This window comes from Lepidochelys kempii, chromosome 1, assembly GCF_965140265.1.
Source record: "Lepidochelys kempii isolate rLepKem1 chromosome 1, rLepKem1.hap2, whole genome shotgun sequence".
NCBI lineage: Eukaryota > Metazoa > Chordata > Testudines > Cheloniidae > Lepidochelys > Lepidochelys kempii.
Window position 1 is genome coordinate 242,088,589 of NC_133256.1, and position 19,352 is coordinate 242,107,940.

General features: G+C 50.9%; 1 protein-coding gene across 2 annotated transcripts in view; it reads left to right on the forward strand.

Moving 5' to 3' along the window:
* The window catches only part of SLC6A12 (solute carrier family 6 member 12), a 78,720-nt gene that overhangs the window by 24,631 nt on the left and 34,737 nt on the right, over window positions 1-19,352 (forward strand). The window contains exon 2 of one of the 2 annotated variants that reach the window (XM_073320977.1): window positions 3,448-3,658. In XM_073320977.1, coding sequence (XP_073177078.1) covers window positions 3,469-3,658 — 190 coding nt within the window. In that variant the 5' untranslated portion in view covers window positions 3,448-3,468. Of the gene's footprint in view, window positions 1-3,447; window positions 3,659-19,352 lie in introns of those variants that run through there. The other variant, XM_073320985.1, reaches the window with a different exon arrangement.

A 19,352-nucleotide genomic window follows, 5' to 3' on the forward strand; every position in this document is an offset into this window, starting at 1 on the left:
GGACATATAAGGCAAAGGATTCTTCTTCCGCTACTTCCTAATCCTGAAGGAAGAAGGCCAAAGGGGGCCTCAGGCCCATCCTGGACCTGCGTGGCCTCAACAAGTCTCTCAAGAACTTGAAGTTCTACATGGTTTCCCTGGCCTCCATCATCCGCTCCATGGATCCGGGGGGACTGGTATGCTGCTCTCGACTTAAAGGACGCTTACTTCCATGTCTCCATATTCCCGGGCCACAGGCGCTTTCTGTGATTCATAGTGGCTGGGTGTTGCTTCCAGTTCATGGCATTACCCTTTGGCCTGTCCTAGGCCCCCAGGGTGTTCACAAAATGCGTGGTGCTGGTTGCAGCTTACCTGAGACGTCAGGGGGTCCAGATCTTCCCGTATCTTGACAACTGGCTCATCAAGGGCTGGTCCAATGGAGCCTCGACCTGGTGCAATCCATCTGCGATGATCTGGGCTTGTTAATAAACACAGAAGAGTCCACATTAACACCAGTCCAATGCATATTGTTTATCGGAGCAGTTCTCGACTCCACACAAGCCAGGGCCTTCCTTCTGGAGGCATGCTTCCAGGCCATGTCGGACTTGATTGCCCACGTAAAGAGCCATCCACCTACCACAGCCCACACATGCCTGCAACTGATGGGCCACATGGCTGCGTGCACATACGTGGTCCACCATGCCCATCTTCATCTATGAACTCTGCAGACATGGCTGGCCTCAGTCTATATTCCCGTGCCGAGCCACGTCCTTTCATCCTTGGACTGGTGATTGGATTGGGCGTTGGTGTTGCAGGGGGTTCCCTTCATGTTCCCGACTCCGTCGCTTACTCTGGTTTCAGACACATTTGACCTGGGCTGGGGAGCCCATCTGGGTGAGCTCAGCACCCAGGGCTGTTGGCTTCACAGCGATCTGGCCGTTCATATCAATGTTAGGAAGCTCGAAGCGGTTCACCTGGCCTGCCAGGCATTTTTGCTTCACCTGAAGGGCAGGGTGATGCAGGTCCTGATGGACAATTCAATCGCGATGTACTACATCAACAGGCAGGGCGGAGCCAGGTCTTCGGCCCTTTGTCAGGAAGCTCTCAGTCTCCGGGATTTTTGTGTGCGACATGCCATTCATCTGGTAGCCGCCCACCTGTCCGGAGCCAAGAATATCTTGGTATATCGCCTCAGCAAGACCTTCTCGTCTCGCCACGAGTTGTCGCTTCATCCAGAGGTGGTCAGCCTGATCTTCCACAGGTGGGGGACTCCCCAGGTAAACCTGTTTACGTCCAGACAGAACAGGAAGTGCCACATGTTCTGTTCTCTGCAGGGCAGGGACAAGGGCTCCCTGTCGGATGCCTTCTTGATTCCATGGTCAGGAGCGCAGATGTACACCTTCCCGCCAGTGCCGCAAATACACAAGGTAAAGTAACACAAAGCATTGATCATTCTCATAGCTCTGGCGTGGTCTCATCATCACTGGTTCAGCATGCTGCTGAGTCTCTTGGCAGCCACCCTGCTGCAGCTGCCTCTTCGACTGGATCTGCTATCACAGAACCACAGCAACCTGCTGCACCCGAACCTAGAGTCGCTGCACTTGGCAGCTTGGCTGCTGCATGGCTAAGTGCAGACGAATGGGGGTGTTCCACTGGTGTCCAGCAGGTCTTACTGTGCAGCAGAAAACCGTCCACCAGGGCTACATATGAGGAAAAGTGGAAGCAGTTCATGTGTTGGGCCACAGACCAACACATTCATGTGGATGAGGCCCCGCTGCAGGACATCCTGGACTATTTACTGCACTTTAAGCACCAGGGTCTGTCGCTATCTTCGATCAAGGTACACCTAGTGGCCATTTTGGCGTTCCACCCTCCGCTTCGAGGCAGGTCAGTCTTCACCCATCCCATGACGGGGAGCTTCCTGAAGGGGTTGTAGCACCTTTACCCGCATGTATGAGACCCGGTCCCCCCTTGGGACCTGAATCTTGTGCTGTCCAGGCTCATGGGGCCCACCTTCAAACTCTTGCTCCCTTCTGCTTCTCTCTTGGAAGGTGTCTGTCTTGGTTGCTATAACTTCGGCCTGTAGGGTGTCCGAGACCAGGACGCTCATGTCAAAGCTGCCCTAGACAATCTTCTACAAGGACAAGATCCAGCTGCGTCGACACCCGGCCTTTCTGCCCAAGGTTGTCTCCCAGTTCCACACTGGTCAGGACATTTATTTACCAGTTCTTTGTCCAAAGCCTCATGCAAAGTATGAGGAGAGCAGGCTGCATACCTTGGATGTCAGAAGGGCATTGGCCTTCTACATTGATAGATCAAGGCCATTCTGTAAGTCAACACAGTTGTTTGTTGCTGTCGCTGACAAGATGGAAGGTTGCCCAGAGTTAGCCCAGAAAATCTCATCTTGGATCATGGCCTGCATCCGCTATTGCTACGAGCTGGCAAGGGTGCCCCCGCTGGTGATCGTGATGGCTCATTTGACTAGGGCACAGGTGTCATCAGCTGCCTTCCTGGAGCAGGTGCTGATCCAAGAGATCTGTCACGCTGGGACCTGGTCATCCGTTCACACGTTCGTGTCACACAATATGCGCTGACCCAGCAAGTGCGAGATGATGCTGGCTTTGGCAGAGCATGCTGCAAGCTGTGAGACTCTAAACTCTGAGTCCACCTCCGTTCATTCTGCTTGTGAGTCTCCTAGAATGGAATCTACATGAGTAAGCACTTGAAGAAGAAAAAACAGTTACCTATCTTTTGTAACTGTTGTTCTTCGAGATATGTTGCTAATGTCCATCCCATTACTCTGTGCATATCTCTCTATCAGTGTTATAAAGGCGGACAATTTATGAGTTTACCCTGTATAAGCTTTATACAGAGTAAAATGGATTTATTTGGGGTTTGGATTGGGATCTGGGTGCTAGAGACAGGAGCACTTCTTAAGCTGTTTTCAGTTAAGTATGCAGTTTTGGGGGACGTGGTTCAGGCCTGGGTCTGTGTTTGCAGTAGGTTAGCATGTCTTGCTCTTCAAGACAGGGTACTGAAGTCCCAAGCTGGCAGGGAAAACGGGCTCAGAGGTAGTCTCAGGACATCAGGTGGCAGTCCCAAGGGGGTCTCTGTGACCCAAACCGTCACACCGGACATTTTAAAAAGGTTTTGTCATCAGTGACAGGGAGGCTATTGGGAATAAGAGGATGGGGAGGAGGTGGGTCTAGTCAAAGGGAGGTGGAGATGAAGGTGGGGCCAGGACTCTGTTTCAGCTGACGAATCAGTTGGCTTCTGTCTTTTAAGAAACAGCCCCTTGTATGGTGCAACTAGTTCTCAGATGGAGTTTCCCTGGACTATGCTGGGAATTGCCCTGAGCTGAGCCTTCTGTCACAATACGAATTTGGGTGGCTGAGTCCCTTCCCAGCTCATTTCACCTGTGTGTTCTGTAACAGCTTCTTACAGTATGTTCTCTGTTTTCCCTCCCAGTTTCCCCTGCTCAGTTGGGCCATGGAGAGTAAAGCAGCTGTGGAGGCTGAGCCAAATGGGGGCATGGTGCTGCTCAAAGAAGAGAAGCCTGAAATGGAGGCAAGAGGCCAGTGGAGTAATAAAATAGAGTTTATGCTATCCGTGGCTGGGGAGATCATCGGCCTGGGCAATGTCTGGAGATTCCCTTATCTCTGTTACAAAAATGGAGGTGGTAAGTCCATAAAAGTGCAGGCTACGTGAGATGTTGGCCGAGGAATATGAGCACCAGAGCAGGCATTTCATCCGTTCATATATACATGCCCATATATACAGCGCTTTCATCCGTTCATATATACACGATGCTGCCTTTGGTGGGACACAACTGAGAGTATCAATGCAGGACAAATTGCTAAGAGCATGGCAGTTACATCCCCCTTCACTGCTGCTTCTTGCATGACTTGCTTAATTCCTTAGTCCAGTAAAACTGCAGTAAGTTCTTCACTACTAAGGCACGCCAAGCCAGCCAAACAGAGAGGGCTTTGGTCTCACCCCACTGGCTAACCATAAGTCATACAATTCCCTTAGACACTCCAGTTTCCCAGAATCACCACCAGTGTCACTCGTTATGGGGATGAATGGTTACGAAAACCAATACCCCAGTAAAAGAAAAAAGGTTCTCCCAATCCCAAAGGACCAAGCCCCAGACCCAGGTCAATATACCAGTTAGACCTTACCGACAAATCATGCTGTTGCCAATCCTTTAGAATCTAAAATCTAAAGGTTTATTCATAAAAAGAAAGAAATATAGATGAGAGCTAAAATTGGTTAAATGGAATCAATTACATACAGTAATGGCAAAGTTCTTGGTTCAGGCTTGTAGCAGTGATGGAATAAATTGCAGGTTCAAATCAAGTCTCTGGAATACATCCACAGCTTGGATGGGTCAATCAGTCCTTTGTTCAGAGCTTCAGTGTAGCACAGTTCCTCTAGAGGTTAGAAGCAGGATTGAAGACAAGATGGAGGAGCTGCAGCAGCCTTTTATAGTCTCTTGCCATGTGGCCTCTGCTTTCTTTGTCCTAAAAACAAGCTGTCTAGCTCATGGCATGGAAAAACCTTGGAGTTCTGTCTATAGGTGTGTCCCTGCATGCCTTGCTGAGTCACAAGGTGTATCTGCCTTCTCTCAATGGGTCACTTGTGTAGCTGATGGTCCTTAATGGGCATCAAGGAAGCTAGGCTGTGCTGATGCCAAATTGTCTGGGGTGCCACCCAGAAGAATAGCACAATTTTGAAATACAGACAGTATAAAGCCAATACTTATAACTTTAAATACCAAAATGATGCGTGCAAACAGATAGCATAATCATAACAAGCAAACCATAACCTTGTCTTAGACACCTTATTTGACTCCCTTTATACAAGATTTGGTGCCACTACAGGACCTGGGTTGCAACAATGACCTATATGGTCCCAGTTTGTGTCAGTAATGTCACAGCCCATACATAGAGACCAAGCCCACCCCCATGCCTTTAATGAAGCAATCACGCAGTGAGGTAAAATGAGCTGTGGGAGACAAATCTCACTCCATGGGTGGATGCTCAGAGTAGCTCTGCCAGACAGAGAGGAGCAATCCAGCTTTCAGTAGGCTCCCCATCTTAATAATGGATGAACCTCTAGGTTTGCCATTTGTAGAGGCAGCCAACAGGTGAGATGCTTATCTAAAACCACAGCTGAATTATCAGAACCTTTGGGGGCTCCCACTCCCAGGGAACCCACCCTGACAGTTCCCCCACCCAACAGTCCCTGGGACCCTTCCTCCCCAGCCCCAATGCATTCCCCCTCCTCCCAGCTATTCCTAAGCTCTCTCTGATCATAGCTGATCTTCTGGCAGGGGAAAATGCTTTGTTGCTGTTATCTCCTTCAGGGCCTGGGCTCCTCCTCAAGGGCACCTGGACAACTGTTCCCCTATCCTGTATGTTCTGTGACCCAGCTGGTGCTCCTGTCCCCACGAAACTCACCCTTCAGGCCTGACTGGCCCATGATTGTAGCCTTTCTCACAGTACTTTGGTATTTTTGGAAATCCCTGACAGGAAAAACACTTATTCCAACAGAGGTGTGTTGTCCCCAATGAATTCTAAAGCTGAGTAAGGTCACCAGATTTTCAAAGCCAAAGGGCAAGGCACTTGTCCTGGTGGTTGTCATAAATATAAAGGGAAGGGTAAACCCCTTTGAAATCCCTCCTGGCCAGGGGAAAGCTCCTCTCACCTGTAAAGGGTTAAGAAGCTAAAGGTAACCTCGCTGGCACCTGACCAAAATGACCAATGAGGAGACAAGATACTTTCAAAAGCTGGGAGGAGGGAGAGAAACAAAGGGTCTGTGTCTGTCTGTATGCTGTTCTTGCTAGGGACAGAACAGGAATGGAGTCTTAGAACTTTTAGTAAGTAATCTAGCTAGGTATGTGTTAGATTATGATTTCTTTAAATGGCTGAGAAAGGAATTGTGCTGAATAGAATAACTATTTCTGTCTGTGTATCTTTTTTGTAACTTAAGGTTTTGCCTAGAGGGGTTCTCTATGTTTTTGAATCTAATTACCCTGTAAGGTATCTACCATCCTGATTTTACAGGGGGGATTTCTTTATTTCTATTTACTTCTATTTTTTATTAAAAGTCTTCTTGTAAAAAACTGAATGCTTTTTCATTGTTCTCAGATCCAAGGGTTTGGGTCTGTGGTCACCTATGCAAATTGGTGAGGCTTTTTATCCAACATTTCCCAGGAAAGGGGGGGGTGCAAGTGTTGGGAGGATTGTTCATTGTTCTTAAGATCCAAGGGTCTGGGTCTGTAGTCACCTAGGCAAATTGGTGAGGCTTTTTACCAAACCTTGTCCAGGAAGTGGGGTGCAGGGTTTTGGGAAGTATTTTGGGGGGAAAGACGCGTCCAAACAGCTCTTCCCCAGTAACCAGTATTAGTTTGGTGGTGGTAGCGGCCAGTCCAAGGACAACGGGGGGAATATTTTGTACCTTGGGGAAGTTTTGACCTAAGCTGGTAAAGATAAGCTTAGGAGGTTTTTTCATGCAGGTCCCCACATCTGTACCCTAGAGTTCAGAGTGGCGGAGGAACCTTGACATGGTGGCACAGTGGTGGGATTAACCTGAAATCATTTTGAGATCCAGTTGAGATTTTTTGAACTAGAAATACAGATTTTAAAAAGGAAATTTTTTTTTCCTTTGGAAAGGAAGTCCAGAAAGCAGTTGAAACTGAAAGCAGATTGTTTTTTCTCTGCTTTGTGGCCAAGCAGAGACAAAAGGGGATTATCTTGTGAATTGCAGGTTTTCTTTGCCTGGAGGCAGGGTACTTAACTCCTACAGGGAAATTCACAGTCTTCCAACCCAGAGGTTTTTTTTTCTTTTCTTCCTAAAAGTAAATAGGGGGTGTGTGTTCTACCCATTTGCTTTTTCTTTGGGCTGGGTAAGCAGGTTTCCAAGTAGTTGGAGGTTTTTTGCTTTAATTTGGGCCCAGAGCAGAGACAAGGGAATTGTCTTTTTCTGTAGGCTGACAGTCACTATCAGAGAATAGGTATTCTATTCCAGCACAGCAAAATTTTACAGCCAAGTTTTGTTGTTTTATTTCTAAACCTCGGGTGTAAAGTTAGTTAAAAACAGAGAGGTTAGAATGGCAAAATCCGCGGCTCGACTACAGCTCGAATTAGCCAAATTTCAGGCTGAGGAAAGACAAAGGGAACATGAAAGACAGATAGAACTCATGTGGCTGAAGAAGGAACAAGAAAGGGAGGCAGCGAGAGAAGCAGAACAACACCAAGTGGCTGCTCACAGGAGAGCTATGGAAGCGAGGGACAAAGAACTGGAGGAGAAGGAAAAAGAGAGGAAGTATGTGGAGGAGATGGAGAAGATAAAGGCTCAGCAGAATATCCCAACAAATCCTAGTAATCCTTCTCCAAGTACCACTTCCCATCCCAGAAAGTTCCCCACCTACAAGGCAGGCGATGATACTGAGGCCTTCCTAGAAAACTTCGAAAGGGCCTGCCTTGGGTACAACATCTCTACTGACCAATACATGGTAGAGCTGAGGCCACAGCTCAGTGGACCCTTAGCTGAGGTGGCGGCTGAAATGCCTAAAGAACACATGAACAAGTATGAACTGTTTAAATCCAAGGCGAGAGTCAGAATGGGGATAACACCCGAGCAGTCTCGTCGGAGGTTCCGAGCCCTAAGGTGGAAACCAGACATGTCATTTACCCGACATGCCTACCACATTGTGAAACATTGGGATGCCTGGATATCAGGAGCAAGTGTTGAATCTCCAGTAAATTTGCCCTTCCTAATGCAAATGGAACAATTCTTAGAGGGTGTTCCTGAGGAAATAGAAAGATACATCCTAGACGGGAAGCCCAAAACTGTAATCGAGGCAGGAGAGATTGGAGCCAGATGGGTGGAGGTGGCAGAGAAGAAGAAAACTGGTCGCAGTTGGAGCGGAGACCAGAAGGGACCACCCCAGACCACACCCTATTACCGGGGGCCGCCCAAAGCCCCACCTACCTCCCAAAGAACCCTCCAGACCCCTTATCGTCCCACCACCCCGTTCTCCAGCAACCCTCCTCGCCCCAGTGACCCGTCAGCTGGACGATGTTTTAAGTGTAACGAGCTGGGGCATGTAAAGGCCAACTGCCCCAAGAACCCCAACAGATTACAGTTCATTGCACCGGAATCACACCAGAGGTCCACAGGCCCAGATACCTCCCAGATACCCTTGGAGCGGAGGGAAACTGTGAGTGTGGGCGGGAAGAAGGTCACCGCGTGGAGGGACACCGGAGCACAAGTGTCAGCTATCCATGCTTCCTTAGTGGACCCCAATTTAATCAACCCAGAGATCCAAGTGACGATTCAACCCTTCAAGTCCAACTCTTTCAATTTGCCTACAGCCAAGTTGCCTGTCCAGTACAAGTGCTGGTCAGGAATGTGGACTTTTGCAGTCTATGATGATTATCCCATCCCCATGCTGTTGGGGGAAGACTTGGCCAATCATGTGAAGCAGGCCAAGAGGGTGGGAACGGTCACCCGCAGCCAGGCTAAACGAGCCGTGAGGCCTAGCTCTGTTCCGGGAACTTCTATCAGGACCTGGTCAGAGGTGATGGACCCGGACCCCAGGCCAATGTCTACAACAGCAGTAGTGGATCCAGTCCCAGAGACCCAGACGGAACCAGTCCTAGAACCGGAACCAGCCGAACAACCAACACCAGACCCCGTGTCAGCACTGAATCCAGTACTTGCAACCTCAACACCAGAGGGCCCCACCGAACCTGAACTGGCAGCAGCCGATAACCCTACACAAGAGGCTCAGCCGGAGCCTGAATCCCAACATAGTGCACCAGCGGAGAGCGGTTCACAGTCAACAGAAACAGCTCCATCCCCTATATCGCTTCCAGAGGGACCAAGCCTAGGTCCACAATCCCACGAGGAACTGATGTCTCCAGCATCAAGGGAACAGTTCCAGACCAAACAGGAAGCAGATGAAAGCCTCCAGAGAGCTTGGACGGCGGCACGGAGCAACCCACCGCCTCTCAGCTCTTCTAATCGATCCAGGTTTGTTATAGAAAGAGGACTTTTATACAAGGAAACTCTTTCTGGTGGACACCAGGAAGACTGGCATCCTCAGAGACAGTTGGTAGTTCCAACTAAATACCGGGCCAAGCTCTTGAGCTTAGCCCACGATCACCCTAGTGGCCATGCTGGGGTGAACAGGACCAAAGACCGTTTGGGGGGGTCATTCCACTGGGAGGGAATGGGCAAGGATGTTTCTACCTATGTCCAGTCTTGTGAGGTGTGCCAAAGAGTGGGAAAACCCCAAGACCAGGTCAAAGCCCCTCTCCAGCCACTCCCCATCATTGAAGTTCCATTTCAGTGAGTAGCTGTGGATATTCTGGGTCCTTTTCCGAAAAAGACACCCAGAGGAAAGCAGTACATACTGACTTTCATGGATTTTGCCACCCGATGGCCGGAAGCAGTAGCTCTAAGCAACACCAGGGCTAAAAGTGTGTGCCAGGCACTAGCAGACATTTTTGCCAGGGTAGGTTGGCCCTCCGACATCCTCACAGATGCAGGGACTAATTTCCTGGCAGGAACTATGAAAAACCTTTGGGAAGCTCATGGGGTAAATCACTTGGTTGCCATTCCTTACCACCATCAAACAAATGGCATGGTGGAGAAGTTTAATGGAACTTTGGGGGCCATGATACGTAAATTCGTAAATGAGCACTCCAATGATTGGGACCTAGTATTGCAGCAGTTGCTCTTTGCCTACAGAGCTGTACCACATCCCAGTTTAGGGTTTTCCCCATTTGAACTTGTATATGGCCGTGAGGTTAAGGGGCCATTGCAGTTGGTGAAGCAGCAATGGGAGGGATTTACACCTTCTCCAGGAACTAACATTCTGGACTTTGTAACCAACCTACAAAACACCCTCCGAACCTCTTTAGCCCTTGCTAAAGAAAACTTACAGGATGCTCAAAAAGAGCAAAAAGCCTGGTATGATAAACATGCCAGAGAGCGTTCCTTCAAAGTAGGGGACCAGGTCATGGTCTTAAAGGCGCTCCAGGCCCATAAAATGGAAGCATCGTGGGAAGGGCCATTCATGGTCCAGGAGCGCCTGGGAGCTGTTAATTATCTCATAGCATTCCCCACCTCCAACCGAAAGCCTAAGGTGTACCATATTAATTCTCTAAAGCCCTTTTATTCCAGAGAATTAAAGGTTTGTCAGTTTACAGCCCAGGGAGGAGACGACGCTGAGTGGCCTGAAGGTGTTTACTACGAAGGGAAATGTGCTGGTGGTGTGGAAGAGGTGAACCTCTCCATGACCCTTGGGCGTATGCAGCGACAGCAGATCCAGGAGCTGTGCACTAGCTACGCGCCAACGTTCTCAGCCACCCCAGGACTGACTGAACGGGCATACCACTCCATTGACACAGGTAATGCTCACCCAATTAGGGTTCAACCTTACCGGGTGTCTCCTCAAGCTAAAACTGCTATAGAACGGGAGATCCAGGATATGTTACAGATGGGTGTAATCCGCCCCTCTGAAAGTGCATGGGCATCTCCAGTGGTTCTAGTTCCCAAACCAGATGGGGAAATACGTTTTTGCGTGGACTACCGTAAGCTAAATGCTGTAACTCGCCCAGACAACTATCCAATGCCACGCACAGATGAACTATTAGAGAAACTGGGACGGGCCCAGTTCATCTCTACCTTGGACTTAACCAAGGGGTACTGGCAGGTACCGCTAGATGAATCTGCCAAGGAAAGGTCAGCCTTCATCACACATCTCGGGCTGTATGAATTTAATGTACTCCCTTTCGGGCTGCGAAATGCACCCGCCACTTTCCAAAGACTTGTAGATGGTCTCCTAGCGGGATTAGGAGAATATGCAGTCGCCTACCTTGACGACGTGGCCATATTTTCGGATTCCTGGGCAGACCACCTGGAACATCTACAAAAAGTCCTTGAGCGCATAAGGGAGGCAGGACTAACTGTTAAGGCTAAGAAGTGTCAAATAGGCCTAAACAGAGTGACTTACCTTGGACACCAGGTGGGTCAAGGAACTATCAGCCCCCTACAGGCCAAAGTGGATGCTATCCAAAAGTGGCCTGTCCCAAAGTCAAAGAAACAGGTTCAATCCTTCTTAGGCTTGGCTGGTTATTACAGACGATTTGTACCGCACTACAGCCAAATCGCTGCCCCACTGACAGACCTAACCAAAAAGAAACAGCCAAATGCTGTTCAGTGGACCGAAAAGTGTCAGAAGGCCTTTAACAAGCTTAAAGCGACACTCATGTCTGACCCTGTACTAAGGGCCCCAGACTTTGACAAACCGTTCCTAGTAACCACAGATGCGTCCGAGCGTGGTGTGGGAGCAGTTTTAATGCAGAAAGGACCTGATCAAGAATTCCACCCTGTAGTGTTTCTCAGCAAAAAACTGTCTGAGAGGGAAAGCAACTGGTCAGTCACTGAAAAAGAATGTTATGCCATTGTCTACGCTCTGGAAAAGCTACGCCCATATGTTTGGGGACGGCGTTTCCACCTGCAAACCGACCATGCTGCACTGAAGTGGCTTCACACCGTCAAGGAAACTAACAAAAAACTTCTTCGGTGGAGTTTAGCTCTCCAAGATTTTGATTTCGACATCCAACACATCTCAGGAGCTTCTAACAAAGTGGCTGATGCACTCTCCCGTGAAAGTTTCCCAGAATCAACTGGTTAAAATCGTCCTTGAGATGTGGAAAATATTGTTAGTCTTTATGTACTTGGTAGTATATTTAGAGATGCATGTGTCTTATTAACTCTGTTTTTCCTAGAGCTCCAGGAAGAAATCCCAGCCAGTGTTTCACCCTAGCTGAGATTTGGGGGGCGTGTCATAAATATAAAGGGAAGGGTAAACCCCTTTGAAATCCCTCCTGGCCAGGGGAAAGCTCCTCTCACCTGTAAAGGGTTAAGAAGCTAAAGGTAACCTCGCTGGCACCTGACCAAAATGACCAATGAGGAGACAAGATACTTTCAAAAGCTGGGAGGAGGGAGAGAAACAAAGGGTCTGTGTCTGTCTGTATGCTGTTCTTGCTAGGGACAGAACAGGAATGGAGTCTTAGAACTTTTAGTAAGTAATCTAGCTAGGTATGTGTTAGATTATGATTTCTTTAAATGGCTGAGAAAGGAATTGTGCTGAATAGAATAACTATTTCTGTCTGTGTATCTTTTTTGTAACTTAAGGTTTTGCCTAGAGGGGTTCTCTATGTTTTTGAATCTAATTACCCTGTAAGGTATCTACCATCCTGATTTTACAGGGGGGATTTCTTTATTTCTATTTACTTCTATTTTTTATTAAAAGTCTTCTTGTAAAAAACTGAATGCTTTTTCATTGTTCTCAGATCCAAGGGTTTGGGTCTGTGGTCACCTATGCAAATTGGTGAGGCTTTTTATCCAACATTTCCCAGGAAAGGGGGGGTGCAAGTGTTGGGAGGATTGTTCATTGTTCTTAAGATCCAAGGGTCTGGGTCTGTAGTCACCTAGGCAAATTGGTGAGGCTTTTTACCAAACCTTGTCCAGGAAGTGGGGTGCAGGGTTTTGGGAAGTATTTTGGGGGGAAAGACGCGTCCAAACAGCTCTTCCCCAGTAACCAGTATTAGTTTGGTGGTGGTAGCGGCCAGTCCAAGGACAACGGGGGGAATATTTTGTACCTTGGGGAAGTTTTGACCTAAGCTGGTAAAGATAAGCTTAGGAGGTTTTTTCATGCAGGTCCCCACATCTGTACCCTAGAGTTCAGAGTGGGGGAGGAACCTTGACAGTGGTAAAGATGAATTTGAGGAGCTTCAGGAAGGTGTGCCTGGGACGATGAGCAAGGAAAGGATACCTCTACTTCTTTCCCAGTAATAGATCTATAAGTAGCCAACTCCTGGCCCGGGGAAACATTCCCACAGAAAGAGTCCATCCCCCTTCACTGCTGCTTCTTGCATGACTTGCTTAATTCCTTAGTCCAGTAAAACTGCAGTAAGATCTTTAACATGGTTAAAAATGAGATTTTTCTAGTGACCATAAAATGAAACACAGAGCAGCGGGTGGTGGGAGATAATTGAACGTCAGCAGTTTGTTTATAAAAATGGTTGGATTTTGATTTATTAAGGAAAACTAAAACTGAAAGAACATAGTCCTGTAAGGTATTAAGAACACACCTTGTGCTTCCATTCCATGGTCAGGTCCTGAGATAATGTTTACAATCATATATACCACTCTCCCTTTGACTTCCCATTCAGTAAAGGCCAGGTCACAGTGACCTTGCATTTGGATCTCTTTTCCCAGGTGAAGCAGGAGTATCAGGATTGATAATCCTTGCAGTCTCTATCGTGACCAGTGTAACTGAAAAGACTACTTGCATACTTTCTGTTGCATTAAAAATTACTGAATTATTTGCCTCAGTGATTTTTTCTAATGTAGCTGTAACATATCAGGCTGTGATCTTATTAGATCTCTCAAACTGAACACAGCTGGGTCTGGGCAAAACTTGGCTGGGAGACTACCACAGAAAATTCAAGATGCTGCAGAAAGTGGCTTTCATGTTTTAGTACAAAGCACCCTTCCCGTTGAGAACCAATGGCTCAGAACTGTGTTGGGGGGAGGAGGGGGTCGGCTGACCACTTGTACAGTCATGAGAGCTTCCATGTCATTTTTTGCAAAAGTAGATGTTAACCCTGGTGTCCTGGCCAGCACTTTGGGAACTTCAGAATGGAAAGAAGCTTTATAAATGTAAGGTGGCACTCTTATAAATGATTATTGATTAAATTGATCAGCCCAGGACAATCAGAATCAGAAAACAGGGTATGGGATCTCCCTATGGATTCATCTAATCAAGTACTGGATAATACTGTTGCCTCACAAGAACTCTGACTGAAGGTCTTTTATGTGGCTGTGCAGTGAGGTGGTGTGGCTCCCTGCCACCCTGGAGAGAGACGAGTCACTCCGGGCACCAGAGTGGGCGGAGCCAGGGAGCTCTAAGACCGCCCCCAAGGGGGTCAGGCGTTGCCCCGGAAGTATAAAGGCCCGACCTCAGAGCTCACTGGGAGAGCAGCTGCCGGGGAGGTCTGATGCCTCCGGCCCAGCTCACAACTGGGAAACCCCAGCGGCATGCAGTAAACCCGAGGACTGGCCTGACCTGCCCCGTGCCAGCTACCCGGAGGAGTAGCTGAGTCTGTCCCACGCCAGCTACCAGGAGGAGCTGCCGAGTCTACCCCTCGCCAGCTATCCCAAGGAACCCATGGTGCTGGACCCCCCTGAGGACACCACCCTGATGCAGGTTCCTCAAGAGGGGGAGTCTGGAAGTAGCACGGAGGCAGCTGACCCTAGTCTGGCTGCGACACTGCCAGAACCCATGTCCGTGTGTTGCAGCCAGGATCCCCACTGATGCAGCTGCTGCTGGTAGGGCCCCGGGTTGGGACGCAGTGGAGTGGGAGGGCCTGCATCCCCCCTGCCACCCAACTCGCGGGTGGCAGTCTCCCCCTCTCCCAGGCCCTTTGGAACCTAGGGCCTGGGCTCACTGTGTATCTACTGTTGTTGCTCAGCCCCGGCCTGAGGGCCTGACTCACCATTGCCTCGCCCTGACCTACGGTCTGGGCTTACTGTGTTTATTTCTGCCCTCACAAAGGCCGCAGAGGAAGACTCCCGTGCCCGAACTAATTCCCCACAAGACATCTTCCCGAGTTTAGTGAGGTGGTATGGTTCCCCGCCGCCCCGGAAAGAGATGAGCCCTGGCTAATCTGTCTACACGTGGTGGAGAACATGGGCATGATCACTCGACCCCTGTGAGAAGGGGTCTCGGGGGGAACGTACCCCAGAAAAAGCCATGGATATGGACAAACTTATCAAGTTCCTGACTGAGAGTCAGGAGTGGCAGCTTCCTCGTGGTTGAAGCGCCGGTGGGGCCAGCTACCAGAGCCCACCCCCAGGGCCAGAGCACCCTAAACCAAAAAAGAAAGGGGGCATTCAGACCGAAGTGCGGAGTCTCCCATGCGGGCAAGAGGCTAGCTCGGGGCTTTGGGCCAAATGCCCTAAACTCCCACCTCAACAAGGATCCATGCCCACCGTATCGAATGTTCTGAGGACCAATCGGAGTCCACCAGGGGCCCAACAGGAGCCCCCACCTAGGGTGGTCGCCCGGAAATCGGGAAATATGGCCACTTGCAGTGTGACTGCACTGAGATGGACTGCAGCTTCGGCCACGTCTGTGCGGGAGAGACCCGGGCCCGGCTGTCACAGGTCCCCAAGATCACGGTTCTGGTAGTTGTCGGGGACCACCTAACCCTGGCCCTGATCAATTCAGGCTGTGGCCAGATGCTAATCCGTCAGACCTTGGGGCCCCGGGCCAACCCCCACCTGGGGACGATCTGGCTGCAATGCATCCATGGCAGTGTGCGGCCCTCCCCCAGTGCCTGGATCCCGCTAACGGTGTCCTCGGTCACACAACAGATGGTTGTCAGCCTGGCTCCTCGACTAGCCTACCAGGTGATTCTGGGGCGGGACTGGCCTGTGTTCGAGGAGATCCTCCGCTCGACCCCTGCACTGGAAGGAGATTGCCCCGAGGCCCAATTGGAGGAGGAGACCCCGGACCCTGAGGGAGGGACCGAGGAAACTGAGGACCCCCTGCCTGGGCCGACTGTTGAACCCCGACTTAACACCAACTTTTGCCATGATCAAAGAGCAGACCCCACTCTTAGTTGGGTCTACAAATGACTAGCCGCTGTTGATGGAGCCGTGATCGACCCACATTGTGCATATCAGTGGCCCTGTTTCGAGCTATGTCATGACCGTCTTTACCAGGCGGAACGGGATCCACACACGGAAGAACCATGGACGCAGCTGCTGGTGCCTCGGTGCCACCGACGAGCAGTAATGAAGCTCGCACACGACATCCCTGCCGCAGGGCACTTGGGCCATGAAAAGACCCCTGCCCGGATTTTGACATGGTTCTTCTGGCCCAGCGTTCAGCAGGAGGTGAGGAACTATTGTAGCTCCTGCCCAGAGTGCCAGTTAGCGCCTTCCCCCACGGGTGCCCAATGCCCCTTTGGTTTCCATGTCCATAGTGGAGATGCCATTTGAGTGGGTGGCCATGGGCCTGGTGGGCCCGCTCCCGAGAAGTGCCGCGGGATTCCACTATGTGCTGGTCATCATTGATTATGCTGCCCATTTTCCCCTAGGCTGTGCCACTGCGGAGCACTACTGCCTGAACCATTGCTGATGAACTAGTGAAGATCTTCTCTCGAGTGGGCCTGCCCTGGGAAATCCTAACGGACCAGGGCACCAATTTCACCTCCTGGCTGTTGCAGCAGGTATGCGAGCTCCTGGGATTTAAACAGTTACACACTTCCGTCTACCACCACAGATTGACAGGCTGGTGGAACGATTCAATCGGACCCTGAAGGAGATGTTGTGCAAGTTTCCCCCAGAGGAGCGACGCCTGGGACCAGATACTCCCACCCTTACTGCTGGCAATCTGCAAGGTACCCCAGTCATCAACAAAATTTTCCTTGTTCGAGCTACTATATGGCCACCGCCCATGGGGCCTGTTAGATTTAATGTAGGAGACATGGGAGCAATCTCCATCTCCAACCCAGGGCCTCCTGAAGTATGGTCTCCAGCTCCAGGAGCACCTTGTTCAGGCTGGAACCCTAGCACACAAAAACGTAAAAGCTGCGCAGGAAGTCCAGGCACGAACCTATAACCAGGAAGCACGGGTCCATGCCTTTGAGCCAGGTGATCAGGTCCTGCTCCTCCTACCGTCGAGCGAATCGAACCTACTGGCCCTTGGGCAGGGACCCTATGAGGTGGCCCGGAAGGTCGGGCCCGTCACCTATGAGGTCCACCAGCCCGACCGGCGCAAGAAGACCCAGCAATATCATGTGAATCTATTGAAACCATGGCGAAAGCGGGAGGGCCTATTAATTAACCCTTACCCGCCAGAACCAGAGTTACGGCCCAGTGCGCCCCTGACAGAAGACCCTGCAGGCCCCCAGCTCGGCGACACACTCACAGAGGAGCAGCGAAAGCAGGCCCAATGCCTCCTGCAGGCTTTCAGGAGAACCTTTATGGTCCTACCTGGTTACATGACCCTGGTCCATCATGCCATCCCAGACCAAGCCAGGGAAGGTAATCTGCTGCACCGAATGCGGCAGGAGGTCGAGGAGGAAGTACAGGCCAGGCTAGCCCTAGGAGTCATCGAGCCGCTGCAGAGTGAGTGGCGCAGTCCAGTGGTCTTGGTTCCCAAACCTGATGCAACACGGTACTCCTGTATAGACTTCCGGGGAGTCAACACCATCTCAAGGTTTGATGCATATCCTCTGCCCCGTGTGGATGAACTGCTTGGCCGCCTAGGGGAGGCCTGTTTCATCACCACCCTCGACCTCAGTAAGGAGTACTGGCAGATCCCGCTCGACTTCATCTCCAAGGAGAAGACGGCATTCGCCACCCCAACAGGACTTTACCAATTTACCCGAATGCCCTTCTGCCTCCTTGGTGACGTTCCAACAACTAATGGATCACCTTCTATGGCCCCATCAAAACTATGCTGCGGCGTATTTGGATGATGTAGTCTACAGCTGCCAGTGGGGGGACCACCTGGAATGTGTAGCCGCGGTCCTGAGATCCTGGTGAAAGGTGGGACTAATGGCCAATCCAAAAAAGTGTCGCATTGGATGGCAAGAGGCAATGTACCTCGGATACACCATAGGGGGAGGATGAGTGAAATCCCTTATGGGAAAGGTTCAAGCACTGGCAGCCTGGCCGCCACCGACCGCGAAACGCCAAGTGCGGCAATTCCTGGGGCTCGCCGGCTACTATCGGCGATTCATCCCCCCCGTTTGCTTCCATCGCAGCCCCCTTAATGGGACTTTTGACTAAGGACAGCCCCCGGTGCGTGCTGTGGACCCAAGAATATGAAGACGCCTTCCAGACACTCAAGGAGTGCCTCTGCCAGGAGCCGGTCCTATATAGCCCACAATTTGACTGTGACTTCATCCTCCACACGGACCTCCTTCCATCCTACCTCAGAGGTAGGGCTTGGGACCGTCCTGTCCCAAGAAGACCATCCGGTCTTGTATTAAATTATTCCCCCGCGAGAAGAACTACGCGGTAATAGCTGCAAGTGCTTCTTTCTCTAAATGGGCCTGTGACAACTTGCGGTACTACCTTCTCAGGGCCCCATTTACACTAGTCACGAACCATGCCCCACTCCAGTGGTTAACCTGAATGAAAAACAGTAGAGTAAAGTGCTGATACCTGGCATTACAGCCCTATGCTTTCGCCATCCGGCACAGGGCCGGCAAAGACCATGCAAATGCCGACTTCCTCTCCTGCCTAGGAGGGATGGAAGAGCCTGGCCTCAATGAGTGGGAGCCGGATTTGAGGGGATGTGTGTGTAGTGGGGCGGTGTGGTTCCCCATCGCCCCGGAGAGAGACGAGTCCCTCCAGACACCAGAATTGGTGGAGCCAGGGCGCTCTGAGCCTGTCCTCCCAGGGGGTCAGGCGTTGCCCCAGAAGTATAAAGTTCCAACCTCAGGGCTCACTGGGAGAGCAGCCGCCGGGGAGGCCAGACACCTCTGGCCTAGCTCACGATTGGGAAACCCCAGCGGCCTGCAGTATACCTGAGGACTGGCCCGACCTGCCCCGCGCCAGCTACCCGGAGGAGTTGCTGAGCCTACCCCTCGCCAGCTATCCCGAGGAACCCCTGGTGCTGGACCCCCCTGAGGACACCACCCTGACCCAGGTACCTCAAGAGGGGGAGTCTGGAAGTAGCCCAGGGACAGCCGACCCTAGTCTGGCTGCGACCCTGCCAGAACCCATGTCCGTGTGTTGCGGCCAGGATCCCCACTGATGCAGCAGTGCGTCTTCTGCTTGCTGCTAGGGCCCCAGGCTGGGACGCAGCGGAGTGGGAGGCCCTGCGGGTGGCAGTCTCCCCCTCTCCTAGGCCCTTTGGAACCTAGGGCCTGGGCTCACTGTGTATCTACTGATGTTGCTCAGCCCCGGCCTGAGGGCCTGACTCACCATTGCCCCGCCCTGACCTAGGGCCTGGGCTTACTGTTTATACTGTTGTCGCTCAGCCCCTGCCTGAAGGCCTGAGCACCTGACTCACCGTTGCCTCGCCCTGACCTAGAGCGTGGGTTTACTGTGTTTATTTCTGCCCTCACAAAGGCCGCAGAGGCAGATTCCCGCGGCCGAACTAATTCCCCATCTTCCCGAGTTTAATGAGGCGGTGTGGTTCCCTGCCGCCCAGGAGAGATGAGCCCCGGCTAACCTCTCTACAGGCTGTGAAAGGAGCAGCTGCCTTTAGCTGAATATGTACAGGATCTATGTTTCCTACTTCATGAACTTGGACTGATCCTGCC